General features: G+C 40.6%; 1 protein-coding gene across 1 annotated transcript; it reads left to right on the top strand.

Moving 5' to 3' along the window:
• Positions 1–2902: 2902 nt before the first annotated feature.
• LOC146145580 (protein TANC1-like) lies at positions 2903–27758 on the top strand. The gene is made up of 31 exons (XM_083390433.1): positions 2903–3091; positions 3228–3290; positions 8047–8146; positions 8342–8481; positions 8789–8981; positions 9476–9645; positions 12211–12374; positions 14170–14332; positions 14731–15049; positions 15514–15795; positions 16210–16328; positions 16435–16601; positions 16863–16980; positions 17314–17528; positions 18028–18259; positions 18897–19196; positions 19597–19760; positions 19892–20011; positions 20126–20309; positions 20654–20818; positions 21189–21292; positions 21464–21557; positions 21857–21999; positions 22486–22656; positions 23100–23300; positions 23790–23925; positions 24130–24192; positions 24422–24531; positions 24814–25006; positions 25194–25412; positions 25719–27758. Exons 1-31 carry the CDS (start codon positions 3064–3066, stop codon positions 26591–26593), a joined length of 5715 nt encoding a protein of 1904 aa, XP_083246559.1. The 5' UTR covers positions 2903–3063; the 3' UTR covers positions 26594–27758.

Below are 27758 nucleotides of genomic sequence, written 5' to 3'. Positions count from 1 at the left end.
TTCTTTTTGTAAATTAATGTTAACCAAAAATCCCCCCCAAAAAATAATGTTAACCAAAAAAAAACAAAAACGATTACTTGCTACATTGTGTTGCAATCGGAAGTGGTAACGAACAAACTTTACATTTCAAGATTTCACCATCGCTTTGAAGCGGAATTCAACTCAACCACGTACGTTTTTTTAACTTGGGGCTACTATACAGGGAACAACTTCAACCCCAGTCCCAAGCCCCGGTGAGAATCCCACGCAAATAGGGCTTATATGTCAACAGGAAACTTTTTGTGAATCAGTCGGTCGGTCGCGACGCTACGATCATGACTTAATCCGCCAACGTACGGGAATAGGAAACGGCAGTACAAATAAAGAAGCATTAAATCACTCGCATTTAAATCGCTTCAAACTGCGTTTAGGCGAACTTCAGCCGAAATTAAACTAGAAAAGCGTTATTCAAAGAAAGAAATTAAAAAAAGTATTGGCGTTTTGTACAACAGCTGTGTTTCTGCAAGTTTTTGAACTAAAATATGGCTTTTAACGCAAGGTAAGCGATAACATATATGTAGAGCCGTGGTTCTTAACGTGTGACTAATTACCCCTTATAAATTTTAATTAGTATTCGTCGTTAAAATAATAATTATTGTTGCTGATGTTGTTTATCAATTATTCCGCTCAGGTTATCCCTTTAGGTTCTGAAGGTTTACATGCACTCAGTTCTTCTCATGCCAGTAACAAGGTAAACGACCGAATCTATCAAATGTGACCTTAAGTACACAAGAAAGTCGAAAGTCGAACGTTGCCTTTTATTTTTACCGGACCGGCCTCGTATCAGCTTGTAAATTACTCGGGCGCGATCAGATAGCGGAGGGCGGGCGCCGGATGCGCCTGGAAGTTTATTTCCCATGTAATCGCGCGCGTGTTAGTATTGTGACGTAAAAAGAGCGCCCCCCTCGCGGAGTTTGGGTTAATGTTTCACCAGTAGTTTGTGGTTTTGGCTATTTACGCCTTTTAAAGCGACTGGTAGTGCCACGGTGTTGAAAAGCTGTAATTGCTTAGGTGCAAGTCACCTCAGTTGAAACGAATGTAATTAAAAGACTTCCACTTTTTCTAATTTACAATTGTTGTTTTTTCTCGTTACCGATTAATATACAGATTAACAAATAATTTTGCTACCTACTAAATAACAAGCACTTTTTTATTTACTGAATTTATCGAAAATAAGTAGACGATTATTTTTATATGAAACAAATTGAACAAAGCTTTTTTTTAGTTTGAAAAATGTGTGTTTAAAAAATCAATCAGCAGTTTATTTTCCTAAAAATCTCCCCATACCTTGATGTTTCGGCGAATCGTCAGTTGTCGGGCGCGCAAATAGAAAACCTCTGCTAATTAATTTCGCCCCCAGCGTTGGAGAGACGCCAAGAAGCGTTTGTACCTCGAGCCGATTGCGCCACGGGCACGAAAAGTCGCACCTCAGCCTGCTCGCCCGCCTTCGATTATATTGCTGGGCGCTAAAGGCAAACAAATCCGAGGCTGTTGAAGCTGTTGCTTCGGTCCCTGCGGTTTTCTAGACTCTTAACTGGCTTCAGCCAGTTGTTTGCTTGCTTACTGGCAGTTTCTTTTTCAAGTGCTCTTGCTGGTTACAGTAATGTTGCAACCGTGGTTTGTTGCAAAAAAGTTGTTAATGAGTCGCTGGTATTTCCAAGTAAAGGTATAAGGGGTTGCACGTTTTCAGCAGAAGTATTCAAGCAGATTTACCACTCTTTGCAGTTGACTGTATTGTTGTGCAGTTGGTATTTCGTTTTCAAGTGCCCTTTGTAACAGTAAAGTTGCAGTTGTTTGTTTTGCAAAACAATCTCTAATGAGTCGTTTGTATTGCTGTAAAGTAAAGGTATAATCAGGGATTGCACGTTTTCAGCATTAGTATTCAAGCAGATTTACGACTCTTTGCAGTTGATTGTATTGTTGTACAGTGGTTAAATGGTTATGCTGAAGTGGCTTGGACGCATTGCGGAGAGGATTATGTTGAACTGCAATTAGTTGGAAAGGATTGTGTGCGAGTCACAAACTTGACAATGTTTATAAATATTATGGGTTTAGAAGAGTCGGGTCAGTCGGCACTTCACGCTACTTGCTGAGCAGTGCTAGTAGCGAGGCAAGCAATATGTAGGAGTTAGTTGGAAATATTTGACTTGGTGAGTAACGTTAAGTCATCTTCCTATGCTAATTTTAGTTTTGTCGGAAATCCTTCCAAAAAGTAATCGGACGAGGTTTCGGAAATCAGCTCTCGAAGTAGTTTTTAGTCATCTCCAAAGAGGACGTCGGCAGGCCGCTCGCGTTTGCATCGATATCGCACAGCGTGACGCAATAAAGGAAACGTATCGCGGCGCCATTGTGACCTCACTCTCGGGAAGGTTATTTAAAAGGCAGCCAATAGTGCGCGTGTACATTTCCGAAACAGACCGCTTCAAGGAGGCCCGAGCACAACTTGCAAACGGGATTTTTCAGCTGATTCGTCTACGATTTCGGCCGAGAAGTTTCCTGGCGCTGTGTGCGCATCGCGAAGGCCTCATCCATGTAATTGTGACGTCATAGACACGTGTGCGCCAAGGTCTTAGGGCAGGAGAGGATCGGGCGGGGCCTAATGGGCGCTGAATAGCGGGTAATTATCGTCGGTAATAGTTATTCTGTCGTTTGTCGTTTTTTGTTTGCGCTCTCTTGAATGACAACTGTGGCCAAAGATTGTGGAAGGGTTTGTTGAGCCTTAATTAAGTTTCGCTGTACGCTGCCGAGCAGAACAGAAATAGCTAATGTAGTGCAATGTGGCAATCATGTTTGTCGCAATATTCTATTGATTCAGAGTTTTGTCTGCTATTTATATAATTTTTTTACATTTATTTGAACTAAGTGAAGTTTAAAGGGGATTATGTCTTAACCATTACGTTTATCCTTTTTTGCAGAAAATAACTTGTACAATGAAATTTCTGTTACCCAACTGCTGAGTATATTTATTTGTTTTTACTAAATATTATTTTGGATTATTTAAAGCACACAGCAAATCAAGATTCGATGGCGTCATTTGATACAAATTCAAGAGGTGAGAAAGTTTGCAAAACCTTTCCTAGAACACTACTTGGAAATATATTATCAATTTAATAAGTTGTAGATATTTTCAGAACGTTGCAATAACACTAACGGATATCAGATTTAAATGTTTTTTGTTTATTTTGTAGCTTCTGTGAATAGAAGACCAAAGTTTGTCGAAATACCAACAGTTCCCGGCGTTGATGAAGAAGGTGAGAATAGTTTTTGTCAAACTGTTTTTTTGGCGCTGGTATAGAATCCTATTTCAATTTCTTCCTGCCGTTTATATTGCTAACATTATTTGGAATACGGTGTGAGTTAGCGTTTGGGTTTGGGTTGATCAAGTATTATTATTATATTTATTTCTTCCTGGAAATTACAATTTTCACAACTCGTTGCGTTACTGTAAAAAAGGAGTAGGATTCTAGACCAGCGCCCACATAGAAATAAATCTCTTGAAAAGTTTGGATTTCTTATCCGAAACGTTCCTGAAAAAATGAAACATTCTAACGGTGACCAACAAGTGTTTCTAGTTTCCTAAAAGTCAAGGAATTTGTCAGGAAATGTGATCCCACATTGATCACTAACCGTGCATTGCGTTTTAGCTGACTACATCGTGTTCAAGAATAATGCAAATCCCTTACACTAATCCACCGAATTCAATTACAGCGCTTGTGCTGTCCTTACACTTCCACTCTTCCAGTCAAACTTGCGCCCAAACCTTGCCTTGCGTCACTATTGGTCGTAAAATAGACAGCCTACGTCATTGTTATCGTCCACTGAAGGCGATCTGTCAGTCACCGGAGCCGCGCATTAGCGTTTCCTCTTGTCTAGGAAAACGTTTTGATTTGTCGCCTTTGCTTGGTTGCCCGGCCAACATCGTTGTGGGTGGGCCCCCGTTGGTGAATCACGGTTGTTCTTGTAAAAGGGGGTCTCTTGTAACTGCTTAACAGTATTAGTCGCTTTATATCAATCGCTAATCGTGCGAAATTTCAAGAAAACTCTTTATACAGGCCGATTGCCGAAAATCGGTTTCACGGGTTTCAAGGAAGACTTATTGTTTTTTCATATTTTCTGACGGTCAGTTGTTTTTAGCCAAATCAATAAGTTAACATCGCATTTTTTACTGAAACTTGAAAAAATCTAATTTAACAGGAATTCCGCCCTACTCCATAGCAAACAATCTTCATGGCTGAAGGAAATTAGTTTAATGTATTTGTAGGAGACTTCCAGGACTCCGCATATTTTAAAAACAATTTTTTTTTAATTGAAGAGATTTTTAAAGTTCCTTGTAACAGTTTTGAAATATTTTCAAATTACTAGCAATTTCACGGTTCTTTCCCGAAACAAACGCCTCGACGTCTTTTATGAGTCATTTTTTAAAATAACTTTCCGGTTTACGCCATTGCTTTACTTGTCTAAAGAACAGCCCAAAACTCCGACTATATAAAACCAAAAAACTAAAAAAAAATGGTGACCTTGGCTCCCTCAAACGACCGCGATTTCCTCGTGTGTCCCCGGTTTCGTCACACTTCGCCAAACCCGCGGTATTCAGCGCCAACGCCGGTGCCGGGAAAATGCGGCGGGTTTCTGCGGGAAACGGCCCGCTCGGTTCCGGTCGGGTAAATCTGCAAGTCGACAATCCGCCGCAACAATGCGCTCAGTTCAAGTAAAACCGGGTTCACCCCAAGACCCGTCGCCCGTTTCCGCTTCGAGCAATTTTCTCTAGGCTTGATTTGCGCCCAGTTTTGTTTTGGAGGTGACGCGACGCAGTCAGTGCTACTGAAACGTTGCGTTGTTACCGCTTTACGGTTGACGACTTTTCGATGTTTTGTTCAATGAATTTAGTTCAAGTGCGTTGTTGCTCGGTTTTATGCAGTCGTTTCACTTTGTTTTCAAGGTGTGCAAAAGGCCGATATTATACTGTTTGCTGAGAAAAACTAATTTAATTCCTAGGGGTTTCGAGACAATAACCCAAAGACAAAAAGGTTTATTTTTTTGATTGATCAGTTTAGTTTTTTGAGGATGAAAAACGTGTTTGCACAATATACAATGATAAGATGTGTTGATCAGACGCCACTTTTAATTTTGTACATCTTTGCTCATTTTAGGGCTGATTTGTAAGGTTAGTAATTCTATTAAATACATGCCAGGACTTATTTGACAACAGCTTACTTGAGCAATAAAAATAATATAGGAAATGTATATACCTTGCATATGCATTGCAATATTTAATCCCTAAAACATACATTGCGTAGTAGGAACTAAAGCCGCGTTAGGCAAATAAAAAAGCTCAAAATCCGCTTCTATTGAAGTGGTTAAGTAATCAGCCACAGGTTATTACCAACTGATAGGTGAATAACCGACAGAACCAGTCATTATTGTACAGCGGCAGGGTAAAGAACAGACCTACAGGCGCCTGAAGTACGGTTGCAATGCAGACAGATTAGTTCATGTGTTTCTTCGCCGGGCCGATAACACCAAGCAATCCTATTACGCGGCGCTTTAGAGCAATTGTCAAAGACGCCGGAGACAAAAAAAATAGTTCGAAAGGTTGCGTTCTATGTCGTTTTCTTTTCAGGCAAGTTCACACAAGGCAAAATATTTTCTAGAAACGCTTTAGAGCGCGAAAGTTTAACGATTTTTTTGCGTGATCGTTGGAATCGATATGAAATTCTTCGAAGGCAGCAAACTTGCCCGTTTCTGCACGCAAAGCGAAAAAGTGGTCAAAACGAAGGGAGTGCTTAAAACGAAATATTTGCCGATTTCGTGCAGCGATAAGGCTTGAGACTGATTGACAGTTCCCGTTGGAAGCCATAAAAGGAAGCGATCGGGGTCGAAAAGCACGTTCTCTGTCTTGATTGCTTCCATGCTCTGCTTTAAAATACGGCAGCTGACTTTTAAGTGGCCCCCATCAAAAGCCGAATTGTTGCGTTTTCACGCCTTTTGGCCAGATGCTTGTGGCAATTAAAAGTTCATTTTCGGTGCAGGCTTTTAAAACCATTACAATATTGAAACGGGGCATTTGAGGTCGGGTTTAGGTGAAAGAATACCGCAGCCCAGGTGTTTGAAGAACACTATACCTTACTGTTAATGCGCGATGAAACAGTAAATGACCGAATTGTTGAATTTCCACGGCTTTTGGACAGATTCTGGTTGCAATTGAAAGTTCATTTTCGCTGAAGGCTTTCCAAACCATTACAATATCGACACGGGTCAGTTGAGGTCGGATGTTTTAAGTACAGTAAACCTTATTGTTAATGCGTAATGAAACAGTGATTTGATCCAACGGCAACTTGAGCGCCGAACCTCCATTAATAAATTCCTCAGCCATGGGAAACGCACACCGGGTCTCTATATAGTACCCGGGGGAATTGCGCAAGGGCCAAGATGAAACTCGTTAGGTTCGCCGACCTCACCTTTGATTAAAACCGCGACTCGAATCCTCCTTATATCGAGCTCGCGCAATCCGGCCCCGAAAAGCTCTCCAGGGAACCGCTTATGTTCTCATGCTGCGCCGCATATAGTCTCACGACGTGCCTATATTCCCCAGCGCTGTTGGGCCCGACCGGCCGATGTTCGTCGGCATTCGAGAATCGATAAGGTAGACGACTGGGCGTTGTTAATGCGGAAGCATGCGCCGGGACTCGCCGGTTCATTTGCGGCTGCGTAGAGCCGGTGACTGGACCTGAGCGGCTCAAGGCAGAAATTCAATACTTGGGCGATTGAAGTATAGTAGTTTGTAGCCCGGAATATCTCGTACTGTTCTTATTATGAGGGAGAGATCCCGGAATGGTAACAGGCAACTATATAGTGTGAGTCAAGTTAAAGTTTGTGTTTGAGCTAATAGAAGGAAACGCGACAAACATGTAGCTTTAAGAAATGTGACCATCACGTGTAGCAAAGCTAAAAGCTTTTAAATATTAGTATATTTAGCTCTTGTTTTATTCAAATCAATGTTTTTATGCACTGTGTAGATATGTCTAGTTTAGTTGAAAAGCGTTGTTATTGAAGTCACTGAAGATTATTTCAAGTTGCAATTAAAATGACAGCCAACTATAAGATATAATTTTTTGACTTTGTAGTTAAAAAAAAAACTATAAAAGAAAGTAGATTTGCCGTTCTTTGGTGATTAAACCTTGTTTTGTTGGAAAATCATGAAAATCGTTCTGAAATTTTTCACTGAGGATTATTTGTAATATAATAACACTTACAGCCCTCAGTGTGGAAACAAATATGAACTAAGCAGATTAACATTGCGCGTAGAGAAGCTTTATGCTTGACAGGCAATCGTCCAATCCCTGGGCAACTTGTTTGACCTGATGGGAACATCTGGCAAAGATCACACGGACCAAAGCCTACGTTAAATATAGCCGAGGCAAACTTGCGAGTCGCGATATGGCTCGGGCCGCCCGGCATACCAGAGTTACGTAATGCGAGCGTTTCGTGTTGGTGACACTTGCACGGATGGTGCTGAATATCTTCTGCGTGTTGTCGCGAACCTGACACATGTATGTGCGGTATGCGAGTCGAAGTGTGTCGCTGCTAAATCGGGACGTGTTTCAAAAGGCGGGCGACAAATTCGACATGACATGAAAATGGATAGCTGCTCTGCTCTTTATGAAGAGTACACATTCCGGAATGAATAGGGCTGTTATGTGGGTGCTAATGTTTGACAAACAGTAAACGAAACAGCTTGCTGATTTTTGGAAAATAACAAGAACCAATTGGTTAGCCTCACCAAGTTTTACTGGTTTACATTACAGATTGATACACATTCACTTATGAAGCAAATGACAAGAAATAACAACAAAATGCCCCATATTTGCCGATTTGACTGTCGTCAACAGTATTTTTCTTATCCTGTGTTTTTTTTCTATAGCGATAAACAACTTCCTTCTCACCCACAGGTGTAAAGATGTTCTAAACCCTTTTTTATTGAAAAAAATGCATAATGCTTTTCTGCAGACCCGGATTTAATCGTCGCTGACGACTGCAGGGTGTCGGATTCCGATGAACCAGATCCGTCACTGATGGCGAAGCTGGGACTTCTCGTAGGAGAACAAAGGTAAAAAAACTAATCCCCCAAGGATACAATGTCTTCCAACAGTGACACGAGTAATTGTTGGGTTATAGTTGCATTTTACATTATCAGTTTAGAATAAAAATACAGACAGTTTATTAAGCAGTCTTCCGACAAGCCGCCTGGTAAACTTTGTCTAAATCGCTTGACTGATAGAGTAAATATGGCTCGTGTTTGCAGAGTAAGTCATGTGAAGACCACCAGCCACCCCCACCCGCTATTCGACCACGCCAGCATCGGGGCAAACGTAGTACCAACCGCCGAAGTACGAAAAGAAAAGACCACAAGCCCGGCATCCACGCTGTCCGATAAAGGAATTGGTAAGTTTTCATTTTTTTCGTTTACTTGTTCTGAATAGCCTATATAAGGTTGTCTTATTGTTTGCTATGTTAATTCCTGACATTTTTCCCCATTTATGGCCACAAATATTTGTGCCAGATTAAACAGAAATTATTCTTATCTGTCTAATGTTTCCTTTACCCTGAAAGCCTAAAAGTTTTCTAAACTCCACTTCAACTGTTCAATCTACCTGCTAAAGCGATAGTGTTATTAATGTGAATTTCAAACCAAAATAAAACACAATTTCTTTCTGTTTCGTAACAATGCCCCATTGTGCCCATCCTCCAGGAAGCAGCGTTGGATCCTTTGATTCCGAGCTGCGCAACGCTCCCTCCACTTTTCTCCTGTCTTCATACGATGCGAGCAGATCGGGTTCTTTGGACTCCCGGAAGCAAGACATCATTTACTCTGACTCCATCAACGATACTCCAATCCCAAATCATTCAAGGAGCTCATCTGACATCGTTTGCTCATCCGCTTAGTAAGTTGATTATTTTGACCAAAGTTTCACGTTTTTTCATGTACTATACAACAACGGTGACTGTTTCTTATGCTCAACAGTTTCTAGAGATGTTTTGACATTTTGAAGACTCGTATTTTTAATTTGTTGTAGATTTGCCCAATTTGTAAGCCTGTAACAAAGTTTGATGTACGAATGGAGTACAATAAATCAAGAAACATTTTTCTGATGAGCACAGTTGATGTTTATTGTTTTAAATTTCGTTTATTGGGACGATACAAACCACTAAGCGAAACTGCACATGTTTTTTTATCGGTAGTGATTAACAACTGACGACTTCTGAAGTTGTAATTGTTATAATACAAGGTATTGTTGTTATTTCACCAGTCCTTGTCGTGACTAGTGAAACGTTTTTCTTGCAATTCCAACCATTTTAATTTTCTATTTGTGACGTCACATTAAGAACGCATCATTCGAATTAAAAAAATGCAACATTCATGTGTTTTTCTCTATAGTTCCACAAACATAATGCAAGCCAAACTGGCCGAGCAGTCTAGCGCCGCCATGTGGAATTGTGATCCGAGGAGGGGCAGTGGCCAAATCCCCCCACGACCTTCGTCCATCAGGCCAAGACGCCCTTCCACGCGGCGCCAAAGGGGCCAGAACGATTCCTCAATGGAAAGAGGTAAGCTATAAAATGCTTAAATACTTTGAAGTAATTAGGAAATAATCAACCGAGGTAATACAGTCAAATTAGCACTAAATCATAATTATTCATTATATAAACTGTTACTACCAGGCATAGTAATACAAATAAAAAAACAGCTCCTCTGGTAATTGCAATTTCTTAACGCTGGCAAAAATACAATTTTTTGATTTGATAAAACTACTGTTTTTTGATTTGTGTTAGTATTCACTATTACTCTGGAAATTTTACTTATGTTCTCATGCTTTCTTCGCATTCTAATATCTGGTATCGCTAATCGCTCGATTTTAAAACTCCTTGGAATAATTACTTTCCCATTTGCACCCTATAAATAAAATTCCTCTTGGTAATATCCTGTTATCACGCCCTTAACTATGTGTTGTAGACGCCCCGCAAACCTCTTAACTGTTGCGCCCCTCAGTTTGTTTATCCTAATTGGCCCACGCACTTGTCTAGGCGAAAGCTAACCAGAAATTAAACACGTAGCGCGATCTTTCAAGATGCGGGCTTTTAAGGAGATGGAAACCGTTGATCCAAATATAAGTTGAAGTTCAACGTGTAGGCGTTAAGGGTGCGGTATCAACTTGTTACATTGATTATAACCATTTCCTTGTAATCTTTTTTTCCAGTCTGTTCGTTTAACTTAAAATGCGTATCGTGTAAATTAGGGCCTTAGTCGCACCACCCATGTTGCTCATATATGAAGTGTTAAGACGTTTAGAAATATGTAATGTAGGTGTGTATTAATAATTATATACAGGCGTTGTTAAACGGGTTGGTTCGTTAATCGCCAATGTCATGAAGGCAACGCCTTAATGTGAAAATTGCTGACGTCACGTTTTCCAAACAAACGTTGTATTGTGCCAAGCGTTAAAGGCCCGACCTTATATAATCCAAACACCAGATTAAGCGTGTTTGAAAGTTGAAATGCCAATAACGCCTTTTGATATCTAAATATAAAGAGCGAGGTTCTTATACCAATAAGCCGCCATTGCACTACAATTGCGTATATGGTTTCCCATCCCAGGCCGTGTAAATAATACAGAGCACACACAAAAGGGCGTCTCGTATCCGGCTTTATTATATGCTGTACAGCATACCTTTTGTGAGGCATACAGTGACCAATGGCGTTACTCTCCAGAGGCTTTCTAAGGAACCCATAATCAAAGGCTGTATTTGCTTGTGTATGTGGCCGCCACTTATGTCCTGCCAGCTTTGAAAAATGACGTAAGCTGTGCTAAAAGCCTTGAGAAGTCGGCGACTCGTGTCTGTATCGAAACACCGGGGATTTAAAACCGAACCTTTTTCGTAAAGCTAATGTATCCGTGGGCATCCTGACAAAAATATATTTCGTCGCATCAGTATTAAAACGGTATCGGGTGTTCTTTGAGGTGCCTTAGCGTAAGGCTTACTGAGTGAAAAAATAGACTTTTTTGAGTCATCGTTCAAAGTGATAGGGAACTTATATGTGGAATTTTATCACCTAATCTGACAAAGTTTCTTTAAAATTCCCAAAGTAGGTTATTTTCGTTTGACATAATCCGACCCTGGGGAAATTTCAGGAGGGAAAATGTAACTCAAATCGTCGAACTATAACATTCTTACCTGTAAAATACGTTGCCCCGTGCTATCGTTAAGCTCGTTGTAAATAGATACCCTTTCTAAACGGACTACATTTAGGGGAACTAGTAGCGAGAGGGATTTACAACCACGGTAAGAAAAAATCCCTGAAAACTCCCAACTTCTATTAGGTTAAAATTTCCCTCGTAAATAGTAAACCGATATCAATACTTGGGAGTTTTGTGGAGTTTACAGAAGTAGCCTTATACGGTTGCCGGCAACGTTCAGCGCGTTCGGATCAGTTTTATTTTCGAGAGTTAACTTCAAAAACTTTCGCCCCGGGCATAATATGACGTAAATCTCACCGTTTTCCGAAAGTTGCTTTTGCGCTTATTTTGGTACAAGGTTTTAGTTCCAGTTCCCGAAGGGTAGTCAGCTGAAACCAATTGTAACGGTTTATTATTCATCAGGGAAAATACCGAAAAATATGACTAATAGACATCTCGTGCCTTTTTGAAATAGATTTAAAAAATAAGGATTGCTATCTGTCCAGATTTTTGCGAGAAAAACGTTTAAACCGCTACCGACGCAATCGAGGTGCATTAAAATAGTATTTAAATATATTCCGCAATGAAATGAAGTATCCTGTGACGCAATTAAGTATAAGGCGAAAGCAAAATTTCGAAGTTAATTAGCTTTTCAATCCTAATGAATCTTTTAGGCAAAAAAATGTTTGCTGAAACGTTCCGAAATGGTTGCTTATTAGTCTACCCCTCATTAAAGCATACAGCCAGTGAGTTACGTTGATCAAACAAATTGTTTTATTGAAACGCTCAACATTGTTTTTTCCCCCAGCACGTTCCACCTGCTTTTCAAGTAAACCCCAAGTTGGCGCCCCGCTCTGAACAGCACCTCGCGTTCAAACGCGACAGCAGAACTGCGACCGAAGTGTCGTTTAATTAACCGCCTTTCGTGTTTGCCCAGATGCCAGCAGCAACGAAGTCGTCAAGCTGCCTCAGCTCTGTCGAGACTCTCCCAGCCACTCGACGCGCTCAAGCGTGTCCTCGTCACGCTCCGTCACGCCAGCGGTATCTGTGTGCGAAGTGGGTTCGAACGGACGCCTGTCACTGAAGGCAACCAAGACAGGGGTGAGATTCCCACCTATGCTGTATCTGTGTTTCCGCGTTTTGCTTGGTCTCGCAGTGGTTCTTAGCATTTTGGGTGTCGTTGTCACTGAAAAGACTTTCATGCTTTTTGATTTCTCCTTAGAAAAAGAAAAAAACAATGAACTGTATAGAGTAGTTTAATAAACAACACTAGAATCGTCTGAAAATTTTTATACAAAGTTACACTTAAACTTTAAAAAGGGGGGCTTAAATTCCGTTTTTGCCTGAAACTAAGTAAAAACTTATGACCTGTATTTAATAGTTTAATAAACAACATCAGAATGGTCTAACAATTTGCATACAAAGTTACACTTAAACTTTAAAAAGGGGGGCTTAAATTCCGTTTTTTCCTGAAAGATACTAAGTAAAAAGTTATGACCTGTAGTTAGTAGTTGAATAAACAACACTAAAATGGCTTAACAATTTGCATACAAAGTTAACCTTATAATTGAACAAACAGAAGGCTTAAATTCTATTTTTTCTGAAAGATAGTACCTGATATTATCGTCAAAATAAAAATTTGTATAATTTTCTCCAGCGGGGTAATTACGATAAGCTAAGAACCATTGGTCTAGAAGTTTGTTTTTGTCGTAAACTTGATACAAGGTCCGTCGTCAGCCAGACTTGGACAACTAGATAATTCTAGTTTTCTAATTCAATGAATTAGAGCAAAATGCGGCTAATTCTAATTCTAATCTAATTTGTGAATTGCTTGTTTTCTCTAATTCTAGTTCTAATCTAATTCGGATTTTTCCAAAAATGCTACTTTGTCCAACGACATTTTTAGTCTCTTAGTCAGAACAACGAATTTGAATTAAAACTCTTTGGTTTGAACTTAATTTTTACAGTCTGAAAAGCATATGTTAATCTAAAAGACATCGAACTTAGCACAAATACATTGACCATTCACACTCTTGCTAGAATTCTTCTCGATTTAAATGTAATTGATTGTAAATAAGCAAATGTAATTCTAGTTCAAATTCTAGTTTAAATTCGATTTTTTTAAGAATTCGGTAATTCTAATTGTAATCTAATTTGAGAAAACTCGAAATGATCTAATTCTAATTCTAATCTAGTTTTGAAAAACCGAAATGATCTAATTTTAATTCTAATCTAATTTTTAAAAGCTAAAATAAATCTAGTAGTCCAAATCTGTCGTCAGCTCTGTGTTACCTATTTGTTGCGACACCTTTGCGTCACTGATATCAGCGTGTAAGCGTTTTACTTTGAATTGGCGCTTTGCTCGGTGAAAAGCCTGTTGCGCCATTCGCGATAAGATCTATCGTTTTACGTTAGCCTGTAATGCTTTGTGGTGTAATTTTCCAAGGCCGATGGTGTATATAAAAGATCGTATGCGCTTTTTGCACATTCAGTTGCCTTAATGTAGCATTTCTACAAAGCAAAAAACATCTGCAAAGCATAAAAGAAAAACTCCAAAAACGGCTATAAGTACTTCAAACGGCTATAAGTATAGTTTAATAGAGGTTTTATTCTCTTTTTTGCAACGAAACGTTTTCGTTTTAAGGAATTTGCAGTATGTCGTTGAACTGACGAATAGATGTAAAAATGACGAGAATATACACAAAACAAAACAATCAATACCCTGTTACATTGTTATATACTTAACAACTAAAATGGAAGGGCCTCAAATCCTTAGTTGTAAATCGCAAATACACAGCAAATTCATAAGTTTTCATCCTTTGTTAATCAGTTATCTGTTTACCTAGTTGAATTTTGCCATTTACTCCTGTTTTAAACTAACTCCGTCGATTTCCAGGGATTTAGCAACGATCCTCTTCCCCCGCCACCTCCCCCACCTCCCATGGATGAAGAGGAGATGGAATACGCCGAGGAGGATCTCCCCCCTCCGCCGCCTCCACCACCAGCTTTGGAGGAAGACATGGAGGATACCTTGCCCCCACCGCCCCTGCCTCCCAAAGGTACTAAATAAACAAGAGTGTGATTTGAGCTAAAACAGCGGAATAATAGTTTTCTTTTAATGTTTTAGAAACAGTTTTTCTGGAAAATTCTGCAAAAATCCCAAGTGGGTTTGAGTTAAGGTTGCGAGTATTGAAGTTAGTCTTTACCCCCTCTTTATGTTTTAGAAATAATTTTATTGTTTTTCTATATAAATGTTGTTCACTGAGTATGTAAAAAAGTTAAAGCAAAATGGGTATTTGCGTATTCAACAAAGACCAAGACTGTAAAAACGCAAACAAACTTTAAAACAATTGAAACCCCACAACAACTTTCTATGAAAAAAATAGAAATATCTTATTTTCTATGGAAAATAGGCCTCGATCTTGCTACAATTGCCAATAAACACATCATATTTCAGCCGTTCAACTGCAAGACTCCCTTTCGCTCCGTTTGCAACAACACGTCGACACCGATGCGAGCAACAGCGCACCCCGGCGGCCACCGAAAGTCGACACCAACTTCCGCGTGCCGGCTGCGAGAGCCTACTCCAATCCACCCACCCCATCTGTGGAGCAAAGGCAGCCGTTTGAGAGGCTGGTCTCGAGTCAGAGTTACGTTGAAGATCCTGGAAGAACTGCCAGTTCGACGCTGACCGGAAGGTTGAGGTTGTCTTCCGATAGCAACACAATGGGACGAAGCACGGGCCAAAACGAAGCGGAAAACAGGAGCCGAATGTGGTAAGATAACGCCTTGTCACACGAACAAGTTAGATAGTGGTTTCGGGTGAAATATCAAGACAAATGCTCTGAAAATGGCGAGTGTTTTTCTGAATGATTCCATTTGTCAAGTCCGCTTTTTTAACTGTCTTGCGTTACTTTCCGAACCATTTTAAGCATCATTTTATCTTCCTAAATAAAACAAACGACGTCTTACAAAACCTTTTAAGCAGGGTTTTACTTTTTTATGCAGGTTTTACTAGTTGCTGTAGGTCTTTTTAAATCTTTTAAACGTTATATAAGCGATATGCAATGCCTGGAACAATTTTGTCGCTTTGTTTTATATTTGAAACAGTTTTTATTTACCTTTTATTTTTACAACTTATTTTCGCTAGCTCTTATAGTCTCAACCATTTTTAACTATATTTTATCTTTCTAGCCATTTTGAGAGTAAGTAATTTTACCCCCTCAATCATTTTTAACAGGGAACAAGAAGCTAGGCAGGAGATGCAAGCCCCGCCCCTGCCATACCCCCAACACCCGCAACACCCACAACACCCGCCCCAGACCCAAGCCCGATATCTCTCGCAGTCCATGTCGGCATCGGGGCTCAGCCGGGCCGAATCGATGGGGCGAATGGGAGAATCCCGGGGCAGGTCGATGCATGGCAGCACTGGGGCCCTGTGGGACAATTCCCGGCCCCATTCCAATTCAGCCCCACCTCCCCCGCCCGCTGTGGTGGTATCAGAGTTGCAACATGACGACAGGTGAGTTTTGAAACATTTTTTTGTATCTTTTTGATCAGGGTTTTACGGTATGATCACGCTTTAAGGTTTAAGAAAATATTCAAACTTCTATTAAATAAAATACGAATTATAAAGGTTGTAAATACGAATTAAATCTAGGTTATTATAAACTACACAGGCTTATTTCCTTATTCAAATCGAAAATTAGAAAATTAAAATTTTTGAGCATAATGGTTGGAGGCTGTATTAAAATGTAATTATAATATCAAAGCCTATACAAAATGCATCAAGACTTAATCAAAACGTTCAAAAGTATACCTACTCCTGGATTGGTTTGAAAAAATGAAGTTGTTTTGGCGTTTTTATTGGATGTACTCTCCTGATAAGTGAAAGATCTTGGAAATCCCTTTATATTTTATTGTTGTCGGATTTCAGGAACTCGTCCCCCACTGTGACGTACGACGAGGACACGTTCAGTCGCCATAGCAACACGAGGTCGTCTTCAAGATCAAACCCCGGGGAGAAAAGGCGAAATAGCAATACGGACCCAAAAGGTGATTAACCGAAGATTTCCTAAAGTTCAAATTATTCATAATCTGCTTGTAGTAATTCAATGAAAATTGAAATATCGTGTTTTGACCTCATTTGTATTCTTTCCAGTTGTCCGCTTCGCCCCCTATCGATCCCCGGAGGTCACCTTGCAACCTTTGAACTTTGAACTCCCGCTCGCTGTAACCACGGAAACAAAGTTCGTCGGCAGGGATTGGGCGTACACCGAGATTCTCAACGCGCTAGCTTGCAACGAGTTAAAGCATAACAAGGGAGTGGTAAGTGATTGTTTTTTACTGGGGTTTGACTAATTAAATGCAATGATTGATTCATTAAATCTGATTGTTTTGAATCTTGCTTCTCTTTTTTAAACTGGTTGACTGCACAGTGCACAGTTTCAAGTTTTGTTGTAATCTCCACTTTGTAAGGCTATGCCATACTAAAACCAATGACCACCAAGTTTTTTTGTGATTTTTATTATCGTATCTGTACTCAGGTTTGTGTGTCTCGTTTCTTTCAACTTACTCCTTTGTCTCCAGATCATTACTGGCGAGTCCGGACACGGAAAAACCTCCCTGATCAACCACTTGGTGTCGTACAGCTACCACGGTCTAAAGAACAACAAGTCCAACACTTCGACACTTAAGTTTGAAAGTGGTAAGTGACTAAAATTTAAAAAAAAGTGCAAACAACGTTCTTTACAAGCCTCTCACCCTCTTTTACCTACAAGGCCTTTTTTTTGTATTTTTGTTTATTTCCAAAAAAATCAAATTTATTTCGGTGCCTTGAGTCGACGTTTCGACATCCTATTCAAGACAGTCTGTCTAGCGTGATATGTCATTATCCTGATAAAGGCGTCTTGTATAGGACGTCGAAACGTCGATTGTTCATAATAAAACTGCTGGATGAGCAACACTCGGTCATACATGATGGCAGAGCAATAGCTTATTTCATGAATCCTCTCATTAATCCTCCTTTACATCTTCCCAGACACGATACAGCGCGTGAGCCACCAGCACTTCAACCGCTCAGCTAGTCCCCTGGCAGCCAACTCCCGTCAGTTCTACAACCCTTCCACAGGCAGCAGCCACGCCTCCAACCACTCCAGTAGGACCAACAGCCCCGCCTTCGGAAGCGCAGCCAATAGCAGGGCCGGATCGCAAACCTCGCTCACCGAGGACTCGTGCCGAAAGGTGGCATCACAGGTGAGAGATTTTTGTTTAAGAAAAGTTGACTTTTATTGGAAAAAACGCCGAGGTGCTTCGAGACAGAGTTTAAAGTCAAGCTATTGAAAATCATTAGTGATAGATTTTTTTTTAATGTGACTTTAATTACAAAAAACTCGGAGGTGCTTTGGAAGAGAATGTAAAGTCAAGTTGTTGTAATAAGGTTGTTTTCGTTTTTCGATTTAATTTACTCATCTGTCGAACTAAATGGCTCTTAATCCAACAACGTATACGTTAATCCCCCAAAATGCTCTCGACATGAAAATTATTGCTGTTTCTTAATCTAATATGTAAAATCGACCTTTTTATTCTCAACTATTTTTACTCAAATCTTCTTAAAATAACTTCAATGTATTCAAAGCACTCGAGAATAACTCGCTTTCTCAAGCCAACATTATCAGCTCCATACATCCTGCAAAACTAAAAATCAAATGGCATCACCCGAGCAAAATTTGAACGCTCGTTTGTTCCAATCCAGGTGGTTGCCTTCCACTTCTGCCAGTCGGACAACAACACCTCTTGCTACGTTCCCGAGTTCATAAACAGCATCGCAGCCCAGCTTACCCAGGCACCACAGCTGACCGCCTACAGGGAACTGCTGATTGCCGAGCCTCACCTGCAGAACCTCGTCAGCGTGAGGAGTTGCATCCAGAACCCGACCCAAGCCCTGATGAAGGCCATCATCGAGCCGCTCATTATGCTGAAGCGAAGTAAGTTGTTCAAGAGAAGGGGGTGTATGATTTATAGCATCCGAAACCTAGGCAGTAGGCAGCTATATATTGATTAGTGCTTTGAACGTCTTAAACAGTACAACTCGTAGAAATTCTAGCTTAATGTGAAGAAGAGTAGTTATCGTTATAAAACCGAACCGTACGCAGCAGGTAGCTATATATTGATTACGTCTTAAACTCTCATATAGTTTAGTTGAAGGCGATTTGGAGTAAGGAGGATTAGGTAACCTTATGTTTGATTGAGTCCGTAAAAAATTACGTTTTTTGAACTGTAAATATAGGTCACCTAATGGCAGAAATTCCCATTATGTTAATATGAAAGGACCTTCTCAAGTACATTCCTTACTCCTAATATGTAAGTGTGATGTTCTTCAAGTACATTCCTTACTCCTAATTTTAACGTTATTATGTGCTTTGCAAAGTGCCTAAAATAGTTACGTGGGCAATCAAACAAGAACATCACACTTACATTTATCCGTTTACTGACATTTATTAGCGTTATATTATTTTAAATATTTGCGGACGTTTGTTAATGTTATTCTACTTGAAATATTGGCCCAGTCACCGCTACTTCAACTGATGTTTCCCAATTCTAAATTTATTCTTGCCCTTTTAGACCAAAAGCTTCCCCGCTCAAACCTCGTGATCCTAGTGGACGCGCTCAGCGAAGCGGAACAGTATCGTCCCGACTACGGCTTTTCTGTCGTCACCTTCCTGCAGCGACACCTGCCGGATTTTCCCGACTTCATCAAGGTGGTGGCCACGTGTCGCAGCGGCGACCGCTCATTGGTCGACGGCTTCCCGGTGCACTTCATCTCATTGGACGGCGACGACGCCAACGTGTCACGTGACGCGCAGCTCTACATCAGCCACAGGGTGACGACGGCAAGCAGCCTCGCAAATCTCACTTTGTCAGGTGGGTGTTTTATTCGTGTTTTTTACAGGGAGATTCTGGCTCTGTGAAGTACATTTATTTTAAATTTGCACAAAAATTCGTTTAAATGTGACAATGCAACATCATTAAGGAGTCTCATACGTGACTACATGTAAAACTCTAAACGCAGTAAGCTAGATTAGTGTTATTAAATGTCGAACTTGAACGTTTAGTGAGCACGTTTTTAAATAATTCGGTATTTTTGCAAAAAAAAAATAACTTGAAAATTTAAAGACATTTAAACAAATTAGTTTAGTTTCCCAAAAGAATTCATTTAATTTTTTTCTGAATGATGTTAATGAAAATGCCTATGTGTTATCTATTTTAAAGTATTATCTGTTTAGTTTTGACGAACGTTTAGTTTTGACGACCTTATTTTCAGGCAAATCTGATCCTGCAGTTGCGCAAAAGCAGCTTTCACAGCATTTGATAAAACTGGCCAAGGGAAACATCCTCTACCTCAGGCTTACCTTGGATCTCATCGAACAAGGCGCCATCGTACCCAAAAGCTCCGGATTTAAAGTCATCCCCATGAGTCTACACGAGGTAAAAAGAAGCATTTTTGTTGTTTTAAAAAATAAATTAGATTGACTAAATATAGAATTGATGCAAAATTTATTTCGCTTTGCATTGATGTATCAAGAGTTACATTTTACATTAAAACCATTTGTGTTCAGGTGTTCTTACTGAAATGCAATCTGCGGTTCATGAGCTATACGTCATATGATGACGTGCGCAGCATTATCGCAGTCGCCCTTGCGTCACTTTACCCACTCAAAGACGAACAACTGTATCAGGTAATTGTCGTTTGTTTGTTTTTAAATTGCAAATACTTAAAAAATGCACCAGCAGTTCACATTAAAAAGTACGCACCAAAGCAAATATCAATTTCCCACCATTGTAATTTTCAGGCCGTTTGCTCTGGCCTGCCACCCAACGAAGAGCTGACGTGGCCCAAATTCAAGCAGAGAATGGATCTTCTCACCGACCTCCTTATCCAGCTCTCCCCAACCTCCGGAAGAACCTTCTTCCATCCTTGTTTCCGGGAGTGGCTTATCGGACAGTCGACGGCTCCCGCGCAAGTCAACGGAACGCGTAAGTTTCAAATTTTCGCCCCTGATTTTGCTTGTGTTAAAGTTGTGTACATTGTAAATACACCTAAAATAAGATAAAATAAATATCATATTAAATATTTCAGGTACTTGTGTTTACAGTACATAGGCATTTCCTTTTAAACAGTTGCACATAGACATTGTAACTGACTTATGTTATAATAACCCACCTCCACAGTAAATAAAGAAGTAGAAACAAATTCTTAGCGTTTTAACTTTTAACTAAAACTCGCATAGAAATAGTACGTGACGCCAAACCTTGACTAGCACTTTATCTCAACCGTCATTTACCAGCTCACAAGTAAACAACAGTTATTTTTGTTGCAGTGCAATCGTCGAGCAAGTTCAAGGTGGACATCAAACGTGGCTACCTGCTATTGGCCACCGTGTTGTCAAAGCAACCGCCCGACCGACTCCACAAGCACGCTACGCTTGAGTTGGCACATCACGTGCTCAAGGCGTCGATGTTCAAGAACAGCTCAAAGCAAACAGGTGGGCAAACACTTCAAGGGATTTTTAAGAAAAACTATGGGCTTGCTACCACAATCGTCTACTCTTCGTTATGAAACAATGGTCGATAAAAACAAGTTGTACAGCATTAAGATACTAACTAAGGATACTTTGAATCAGAATCCTTTTTTTACCATTTTTTATTTTAAATTAGACTTATTTTCTTGCCCAACTAAATAATTGCAGACTATTTGACTTTAATAAATTAAACCTCTACCTGTAATTTGTGTTGTTTTATTCCTAATGTTGACTGTTAAAAGTTTTTCTCTTCGATATTCAACCTATTTACGCACACCTTAGGCTTAAACCAATGTTGTCGAGTTTTAAAAGTAACACTCGCGATGAATTACAGGTATAAGTGCAAGTGAAAGAAACGCCAAGCTGATGGCAGAAAGCAGTCACCAGCTCACCGAAGCCCTCACATCAATTAGGAACATGTTCTACCCAAATATGAAGGTTGGTTGGATACTTTTTCAGAACTAGGACTAAGTGCAAATTCGTTTACAATAGTTAATGCTATATGATGGGTCTGTTTTTTGTTTTTGCTTATTAGGATGAAAAATATTTTCGGAACATATTAAAATATTAACCTAATTAAATTTTCACATGTTTTCTATTTATTTCCAGGTCAGCAAATTACTTCTTCGAGCCGGAGCAAACCCGAACGTACCGACCCAAGTGTTCTGCAACGCAACACCACTGGCAGTAGTCGCACATACAGGTAAGTTAACAAATTAAAAAATGGAAATTCTAATTAAGATTTGTGAGATTTGTTTCACAAACTGTTAAATAAATGTGCTTGATTTTATTGGCCATATCTTTCGGAGTAATCCACTAGCGAAGAACAAATTAGGTGGTCAAAATTATTGGTGTTTATGGTTTACGATAATGAATATTTAAAACCATGTAGGACGTGGTTACGTGGTTAATGTAGGACGTGGTTAACCTCGGCATATATCGCAGCAAAATTGCAGGGGCTACACTGGTTACTTAACTAACTCCCCCTTTTTGTTCTCTCAGGTTGTCTCGAGTTGGCCGAACTTCTTCTCATGTTCGGTGCTGACGTCAACCTGCAAGCTTCCAACGGAATGTCGGCTCTCACTTTCGCCGCTGCAGCCGGTCGAGTCAGGATGGTAGACTTGCTGCTGAGATACAGGCCCATGGTAAGTGTGAAGATGGATGATTTCTCCTGATTAAATTTAGTTCCATAGCCTTGTCACCACCTAGTAGATTGTAAATTGTTCATGGAATTAAATCATAATATTTCTCCGGTTTAGGTATCACACGGAGACGAATATCATGTCTAGCGCGATTTTTATTCCTTTTATTTTAAATAGACTTACACCGAAATATGTTTTAGTTGTAAATGGGACAGAAAACATCGTGGGAAATTCGTCTAATTAAATGAATTATATGCCATTTGTAACATGGAATTGAATCTTAATATTCTTTAGGTTTGGGTATCAGACATAGAAGTTTATCATGTCTAGCGCGATTTCGATACTTAATTAACATAGGCAGATATCTAATTCAGCTGTAAATGCGACGAATAACATCCGGACAGAGCATTAAATAAATGATATCATCCGGCCTCTTAACTTAAGTGGTAGGCCTACTGAAAGTTTATAAATCGTTTTTTTTTCTTTTAGCTAAACCAGGAAGATCAAAACGGCCACACCCCGCTCCTGCACGCCATATCACGTGGTCACAGCGACGCAGCCAAACTGCTGCTGACCTGTGACCTCTACGTCACCGAGAAGCACCGCACTTTCGCTGCCCAACAGGCGCTAGTGGCTGCTGCGACCACTGGAGACGTGCAGGTAATTGAATTATTTTACTAATTGAATATTGGGTAAAAGGAGTTAGATTTTGACAAATAATGAAAAACTGTTCTAAAGATAGTAAATAACACGAAATTGGGCGAAAAGTTATTGTGAGAGAGAAAACATAACATGTGGGAATTATCAAATTTTGGAATTAATTGCTGTCACTTTTTTCATGTTTTTTCCATACTTGAACTTCAGTAGGCCCATGCTAATTTCGTCGTTTTTAATATCGAAAAAAAAAAGTCTTGACAACCACAATAGTTTTTTTATTTCTAAATTACTTTAATATATTCATATAAGTAAGTTTTCCCCTAAAAAATCCTTAAAATTTCAATTAAAACACATTTTACAAAATGAAGTCAATTCAATCAGCCGTTTCAAAATCGACCTCTTATAGCTGTAGCGGCATTACTATAACATGACTTCTTCATCCACAGCTGATGCAATACCTCCTCGAGACCGAGGCCTTCCGCTGTGACGTCGACGGCCTGGAACCGAGCAACGGGGAATCCCCACTAACGTCGGCCGCGGCCCATGGCAAGTCGTCAGCCTGTGAGTTCCTGGTGCGCCATTGCAAGGCCAAGCTCGAGCAGAAGAACAAGCTCGGCTTCACTGCTCTCTTCTGCGCCGTGAAACATGTAAGTTTCAATGCTTTTGGTGGTATTTGAATACTGGCCGATTCCTTAGTTATAAAGGCTGTTGGTATTGCAAATTAAGATATGCTTGTAAGCTGCGGCTTTCTGCGCCGTAAAACTTAAAATTTGATATTTTGGAGCTCATATGAAACTGTATGGTACGCTTGCTGAAAAGTATTGCAAAACTTGGCTTGAAACTTAACAAGGTGTTCTTATCCCAATAATATTGGTTACTTGTTGTGATGCATTGTTATGTGAAAAAATGCCAGACCTCCGGATAGGAAATAACAATTTTTCCAGAAGTGGCTCTTAGACGTTGTAATATCGTTTACTTTGTGAAGAATTCAAATTCTCAAATAATCCATAAGAACCGCTGGCTTAAAAGTTTAAACGACATGGATTTAAAACGTAATTTCACAACCATTTCCCAGTATTTTGTACTTCTTTGTTTTAATTAACACCGATTTTTATCATCCTTTTTTTCTACAACAGGGTGAATGGGCGGTCGCCGACCTTCTGCTAAACTTTGGGGCTGCGCTCGAGGCCCGCGACGCCGGCGGTAAAACCCCCCTGATTATGGCCGCCTGCAGCGGACACCTCGGCGTCCTGGAACTTCTTTTATCTCGAGGTTGGTACATCCCCGAATTCGAGAACAATATTACAGACTAATCATATGACATGTTTAGGGTGATTGGGGATTTGACTAATTTATTAACGTTTATTTAATGTTGGGTTTTGTGATTTTCGGTGAAGTTTTTTGAATTTCTTAAAGGTAATAAATAATGTTGACTTAATGCAGAAACCCTGTGTAAAACAACTCTTTATTTTTCAGGCGCAAGTATAACCGCCGCCGATCGAGAAGGTCTTACTGCTCTCAGCTGGGCTGCTTTGCAAGGTGAGAGAAAATCCGTTGAGTTAGATTTCTTAATGTAATGTATTTATGATAAAAACGTTTTCTAAACCACAATATGATTTAAAATATAAAGATTAAATTATGTCAAACCGAATTGTTTTTCATTCAACGCTGTTTATCTTTTGTGTCTGGCCACTATAAACTTACTTCTCTTATTGATGTATATTTTTTCGGTCCAATGTTTAACCTAAATCGACGTTTTTGTTCTTAGGTCAAGCCCAGTGTGTTAGATCACTGATCGACCGACGCTCCAACATTTCTCACTGTGATGCCAGCGGAAGAACGGCGCTGGATTTGGCCGCATTCTTTGGCGATCCCCAGGTAAAATTAGATCGCTAGCTAGGCCTTCAAACCATTGTTAGTCTACTTTTGTTTACAGTTAATTACATTTGTACAATACTTCGTTTAAAAAAAACACAAAGAAAACGTCGTTTTTTGACGTTCATTGTGTAATACAATGTTAACACATAGGTAAAAAGACCTCCAGCTACGAAAATGTACTGTAGCTCTGCAGAACTGGCATTTTTTACAAAACATTACTGATTAACGACCTAATTAATACTGTCACAAACTAAACGATCAACTTTAAATCTTGTCAAACAGATTGTCGATCTCCTATTGGACGCCGGGTCAGACATAAGTCACGTGGATGCCACCGGCATGTGCGCACTGGACCGTGCCATCGGATGTCGCAACATCGCGGTGGTTGCTAGGTTACTGCGTCGCGGGGCCCAGATCCTGCCAACCTCGTGGGCCATGGCAACAGACAAGGTCGACGTGACCTTAGCCTTACTCAGTGAGTACTTTTGAAAAATATTTTTAAAATAACGACAGCTTTTAACGGCGTCCTTTGTTTTTTTTTATTATAGGATATTAATTTTAAACTTTTCTCTAAACGCAATGTTCTTGACCAGAAAGTTAAGTGTTGCAGACTTACTAAAATCTGTTGCAGACTTACTAACCTGTATATACTTTGCCCACAGATAACTGTCTTGAGGAGGGAAACAACCTTTACAAGGCATTTGAGTTCACGCACGCCAGTGACGTGTACGCTCGCGCACTCAAGCATGTCGGCGAACTCGGTACGTCACAGCAGTCACGTGGTGAACGCATGACCGCGCAAAGCAAACTGGCCGACCTATCAGCGCACCTGTTGCTAGGATACTCGAGGTGTCTGAGGAAACTTGGGGAATTGGAAGGAGGTATGCATGCGTATTATATCATTTTGCTGGCGACATTTGCTCATATTGTAACAGAAAATAAAGTTAATAAATTTAGTCGCGGTAAAACTATTCGAGAATGCCGTTATAAATATTTTTTGGCAAATGTGAATTATCTTACGTAATGTGATTTTCTAACTAAATTTTTCTTAATGAAAAATTCCAAGCCAAAAACCCACCTGAATTTAAAAAAATAATTATCAAAAAAATTTTTTCGCCTTTAAAAAATATTTTTTTTTGGCGATTTTCTCCTTAATTTCACTCAAACTGTTTTTTTTATTTTTTCAGCCGAAAAAAGCGCTTCGCGCGCCCTCGAGCTCAAGCCCTTCTGGTACGAGGCGCTGTACGCGCGCGCCCGGGTCTTCCGCGAGGAGGGGCGACTCCAGCCGGCCCTGTGTGACGTCATAGAGGCCGAGCGCACTGCACCCCCTCACAACATGAAAGAGATCAAGCGGCTGGTGGAGCGCATCAAGGAGGAAATGAGAAAGGGAGGCGGAGGTTCGCGCCTCTCTCGTCCCTCTTCAGCATCGTCGGACATCATCCCTGTTCCGCAGCCGCGACAGAGAGTCAACTCATCCGGGAACAATTACAATGGCCACCATCAGGGCAGCATCCAGCAGCAGCCGCAGCAGCACGGGAGCCAGAGAGATAGGGGGATCTCGCCGTCTCCCGCCGATCTCTCGCGCTCCTACCAGCAGCCGCGTTACCATGGCTACCTTCCGCATCAACCCACTCACTTGCATCACGACTCGCCCGGTCAACTCGCACCGCTCTACTCAGCGAGTCAGCATAAGATGGGTCGCGGCAACTCGCGCGAGAGCTTGGCCGAGTCAATGCTAAGCTTGGCGCCCTACTCCCCCGAGCCCTCTCCCCACGTGCAGCGGCGCCTGGCCAACGGCGCCGCAGCGCCCCCGGGGCGTCCCCTGCCCCGCACCAACCCCCACCACCGACCCCGGGTCCCCGAGTACGGCCGCTCCATGTCCGAAGACCCCAGGCACCCGACCAGCGGGGGTTTTCCCTATGAAGACGACTCGCGGTCGCTTTGCGGTGACGTGTCGCAATTGTCGCTAGGTGGCGCTAACTACGAGAGGCGGCGTGGCGGAGGAGTGACGTCACACATGATGCTGGACCCAGCTCGCGCGTCCTTTGTCACTGATCTGTGAGCCGCCTTCGTTTGTTGTGCGGCAAAACCCCACTTTGGGCTTTTCTGGTAATTAACGCTGTGCTATCTTCAAAGTGATTTTTTTTATTTCGGGTTGTTTTTAATTATTTTTCGTTTTTCCTATCTATTTTTTATCTGTGCTTATCTGTTTGAAAAAAAACTTTAAGTGAAGAAAAACCTAAAAACAGCCACCTTTGATACATGAAATGCAAAAAATATCTGTCGTGTGATAATATCCATTTTAAAGCGCATCAAATAAAAATGACTTACTTTATATTTATACAGCATAGCGCTGTGTCGAATCCCGTCGCCAAAAAACACCAATTTGAGGCGATTTCTGTTGGAAACAGCGTCCTCTGTACCTATCTAGTTTTATAACGCGCACCAACTTTTCGTATCCCAGTCCTGTTCAATGCAGCAACCAAGTTTTTTTGCTTGTTTTTGTCGTCGTGGCTAGCTACCTGCTTCTGGCTGCTTGTTAATTTAAGCGAATTTCCCCGTCGCATTGCTTTTGCTCACTGCCCCGAATGTTTTCCTTTCAAGTTCGTCAGTTGTTTAACTTTGTTGCTTTTTCGTCACGACACTAGAAAAAGTGCTTTGGTGTGGGCACTTTATTGATAATTTGCTTTGAGGTGCAGCGGGCTTAAACGTGCCGTTCAGTTTGCGCTAATTTTGCTGGTGCTTTAAGCTTAAATATATTTGTAGCAATTGCTTTATTTTTCATTCATATAAGTCCTTCGTTGGATCTCTGACATTTTCCGAGCCTTTTTTACCTATAAATAACAAGGTTCGTCAGTTTAGTCCGTTGTGTAGCTTATACTGTATACAGCATGACTTTTTGCGAGGTTTAAGGTGGACCCTTTTCTCCAATGAACCAACGTACCCTAACCTAGAGTAATGGGGTCTTGTACCACCCCTATATACCCAACTGAAGGCCCCCCATTTTTATGTGACTCTTTACAGTGAAACAGAAGGTCACGAAATTAAGTTTCACTGGAACAAGTGCTTTTTAAAGACACGTTCTATTTTCTTCGCCGAAAATGTAATTTGCGTTTGTCGCTTTCGTCTTTTTTCCAGCAATCATTGTATTTTATCGCTTTTGTCGTTATTTGTGACTATCATGCTTTAAAAAAGTATAATGTTGATACTGTTACGCGATCCCCTAA

This window comes from Ascidiella aspersa, chromosome 5 (assembly GCF_963924565.1).
Source record: "Ascidiella aspersa chromosome 5, kaAscAspe10.2, whole genome shotgun sequence".
NCBI classification, from domain to species: Eukaryota; Metazoa; Chordata; class Ascidiacea; order Phlebobranchia; family Ascidiidae; genus Ascidiella; species Ascidiella aspersa.
This window is presented reverse-complemented; position numbering and strand designations above follow the sequence as displayed.